Here is a 3,303-nt window from a genome sequence, read left to right as displayed (position 1 = left end):
AACAAACCTTTAGCGACTCTTTTCAAATAAACACCGCTAAAAAATATAACCTTTAAAAAATATATTTTAATTAAATAATATTTATTTTTTGTGATTAATATTATATTATGTTTTATTTTTGAAATTTAAACTTTAAACTATATACTTTTAAGGATAAATAAAAAAGTATTAATTAAATTAAATTTTCTATTAAAATTTTAACTTTAAAACTAAATATAAAAATTAATGAATTTAAATATTATGTTTAAATAAATGGGCATTCTACCTCACAGCTCATCTAATCTATATTAACTCGGCCAATTATAAAAGAAGCTACAAAACTCGTAATAATTAACCATCATGGTTAAAGAAGCTAGTACACAAACCCTGTTTCCATAACACAAAATTCAAGTTCTGACTAAGATGAATGACCAAGGAATGCAACATTAAATAACATTCTACTTGAAGAAGTGCTAAGCCTTGGCTTTTCCAGCTTGAAGGGATTGAATCCTCTGCCGCACCTTCAATATCTAAAGGATGCAAAACCAAATGATCAGATTCATTGTCACTTTGGCAGATAAATCTAGTTACAATCTATTATCCACACCGAGGTACCTGGATTCTAGACTCTAAAGTTTGATATTAAGAGGACATAAACATTTCCCGGTGGTTTTACAATATAATTCAACACAATTTGATTTCATATCTAGAGCACATTAATAGAAACTCATACTGATGGTTGTTATTCCAGTTTAAGAGATACAAACTTCCATAAAACCCAAAAATCATATGGATTCATGTAAAAAGCATATGATAAATGCTAATAGTATTAGTTAAAATATTGCATGATGTCTGCTAATGAAAAAAAGGATATCCTTAACATCATTTTAAAGATCAACCAGCATGCAATAGAGCACATAATTAAAAAAATTTAACTAGAGGGGCAAATTTAAAGGTAAGCAGGGACTTGACTCTTCAAAAATGAAACCAAATTTGGTGTCTTCAAATTAAGAACTAAACATCGCTCGCATTCACGGTTTTGCTCATAGACAAAGACAACGAAATTAAAAAATTAACAAGCTGAAGTAAGTACTTAATTATCAACTAGTAATCTTACTTTAGCAATTTCAGCTTGTGTAAGAGCACCTTTTATGTCCTGTTTGTTTGCTAGTATCAACAAGGATGCTCCTGATAACCTCTACAACACAAAGAAAGCATAAGCCACAGTTTACATTGCACGGCATTAGCTTGCAAGGTTTCGTTTTCTAATATTTATTGCAGCAACCTCAAACTATTATAGTAAGATGGATAGCTTCACCGTAATGAATATAAGACGTGCATTTGATGGGGAAAAAAACAAGTCAAATTAACATCTTACCTCTTCCTTTAGAAGATTATCCAGTTCCATTTTGCAATCATCTAATCTTCTAAGATCTGAGCTATCAACAACACAAACCAAACCATCTGTTTGCTCAAAATAGTTCTTCCAATATGATCTTATAGTTCTTTGACCACTTACATCCCATATATTCAGAGTATATCTGCCGAAACCCAAAATCAAATCTAATTCAATATTACAAATCATAAATATAATGAAGAAAACTACAAAAAGAAACAACCCAAAAATTTTTATTTTCAAACACTTGGTGAGCTCAGGTAGTTAATGATTAGAAATTGTTAAAAAATGCAAAAGTTTTACTTCTGGTATGTGATGGTTTTGATGTTGAAGCCAAGAGTAGGACTAATTACGCTTGTATCCTCTCCATTAATCTTCAAAACAATCGTGGTCTTCCCTGAACTATCAAGCCCACTGCGCCAACAATTCGGTATAATTATGAATACAAATTATCGAATGAACAAAAAGAAGAAAAAAATTGAAGGGAGAGAAAAATGTGAAACTTACACCATAAGGATTCGCATTTCCTTTTCTTTTCTCTTCTCTTGATTTTCTGAATGATACTAAGAATCCTATTTCTTCTGCTTACAGCAAAGATAGAAAGAAACTAAGAAAATTTTCATAATGTGATAAGCAATGATTCTATGACTGTGCATGGAAAGAAGAACTCATAGCCGAAGAATTTGTGGAAAAATTGCTTGAAACCCAGTTCATGGATTTTAATTAAAAATAATAATCCATTAAAGAAAACAGTAACATCAAAGAAACCCCCATCAAGGTTCCTTATCAATCATACATATAAATTACAAAAAAAAATGAAATTAAATAAATACAATATATATAACTTTTTTCATGAAGGATGAACCTTGTTAGGTGAAAGTCCATTAAAACCTGCAGATTTCATAGCAGCTTCAACATACAATTTAGACGCAATGTTTGCACCTTTTTCCATCAAATCCCCCATTTTTTTAACTTTCTCAGCAGTATCATCAACACCACTGAGTTCAGCTTTTGCCTCGCGTTCCATTTCTTCCACGAATCTCCTGAACTCATCCACGGCGGTTTCCATGACTGAGTCAAAATAATCCTCTGCTTGTTGCATGGTTATTTCAGCTCCTTTCACTTGTTTTTCTTCCTCTAGCTCCAAAGCTGCCCATGCTTTGTAAGATTCGATCTCGAAAAGCTTCATTAGGTCTTCCATGGCGGATGGATCGAAATTCTTGTTGCCTTGTAAGGCTTGATCTGAGAGGAAAGTGAATTGAGAGAGGAGAGCTTCCATGGCTGTTTGATGAATTCAAATGCAGATGTACCTGGGAAAATTGGAAAGTAGCAAAAGCGGTAGAGAGAAACACCTAAAGGGTTTTGAGGATACCGATTTTAGGGGGAAAATTAGAGATTTCGGGGGGAAATTTGGGGATAAAAGGGTGCCACTTTTTTTATTGCATTTTTTGTGGCGTTTTTATAAAAAAACGTGCATACTTTTTGCAGTGTTTTTCACAAAAACGACACTAATCTCTATTTTATATTTTATTTTCATTTTTGTATTTCACTTTTATTTGTTATTAATGTTTTTATTTATTTATTAATTTTTTTAAATCTAATATTTAAATATATCAAATTGTTTAAATTAAATATTTTTTAAAATAAAAGTATTAATTGGTTGTATAAAATTTTATCATTTAACAAATATCAAGTAAACCTTAAATCCTAAATCATTTAATATATATAAAGTTTATCTATTATCTCTTAAATAATTTAAACTATAATCATAATTTTAAGATATTAAAATTAAAATTATCTCTTTTATAATCATATAATAAATTATTTAATGTATAAATTAAAAACACTAATTAATCTAAACCCTTAATCCTTAAACTCTTAACTCTAAAATTCTAAAATATAAACCATTAACCATTAACTATTAACCC

General features: G+C 29.9%; 2 protein-coding genes across 2 annotated transcripts; both read right to left on the bottom strand.

Moving 5' to 3' along the window:
• Positions 1-259: 259 nt before the first annotated feature.
• LOC121203144 (ADP-ribosylation factor-like protein 2) lies at positions 260-1,899 on the bottom strand. The gene is made up of 5 exons (XM_041075980.1): positions 1,883-1,899; positions 1,679-1,789; positions 1,358-1,520; positions 1,097-1,177; positions 260-509 (listed from the first exon to the last, which is right to left on the bottom strand). The coding sequence occupies exons 1-5, from the start codon at positions 1,897-1,899 to the stop codon at positions 453-455; spliced, it is 429 nt and encodes a 142-aa protein (XP_040931914.1). The 3' UTR covers positions 260-452.
• LOC107940453 (uncharacterized) lies at positions 1,866-2,808 on the bottom strand. The gene is made up of 2 exons (XM_041074302.1): positions 2,241-2,808; positions 1,866-1,956 (listed from the first exon to the last, which is right to left on the bottom strand). Exons 1-2 carry the CDS (start codon positions 2,652-2,654, stop codon positions 1,948-1,950), a joined length of 423 nt encoding a protein of 140 aa, XP_040930236.1. The 5' UTR covers positions 2,655-2,808; the 3' UTR covers positions 1,866-1,947.
• Between the last annotated feature and the right edge of the window lie 495 nt (positions 2,809-3,303).

This window comes from Gossypium hirsutum, chromosome A08 (genome assembly GCF_007990345.1).
Source record: "Gossypium hirsutum isolate 1008001.06 chromosome A08, Gossypium_hirsutum_v2.1, whole genome shotgun sequence".
In the NCBI taxonomy this organism is placed as follows: domain Eukaryota; kingdom Viridiplantae; phylum Streptophyta; class Magnoliopsida; order Malvales; family Malvaceae; genus Gossypium; species Gossypium hirsutum.
This window is presented reverse-complemented; position numbering and strand designations above follow the sequence as displayed.

Excerpts from the sequence above, each read along its gene's own strand:
- LOC121203144 (XM_041075980.1), bottom strand. Across the intron at positions 1,521-1,678 it reads AAAACCATCACATACCAGAA|ATATACTCTGAATATATGGG; the intron begins GTAAAACTTTTG and ends GGGTTTCGGCAG. Across the intron at positions 510-1,096 it reads CACAAGCTGAAATTGCTAAA|ATATTGAAGGTGCGGCAGAG; the intron begins GTAAGATTACTA and ends TGCATCCTTTAG.
- LOC107940453 (XM_041074302.1), bottom strand. The coding sequence starts at position 2,654 with ATGGAAGCTCTCCTCTCTCAATTCACTTTCCTCTCAGATCAAGCCTTA.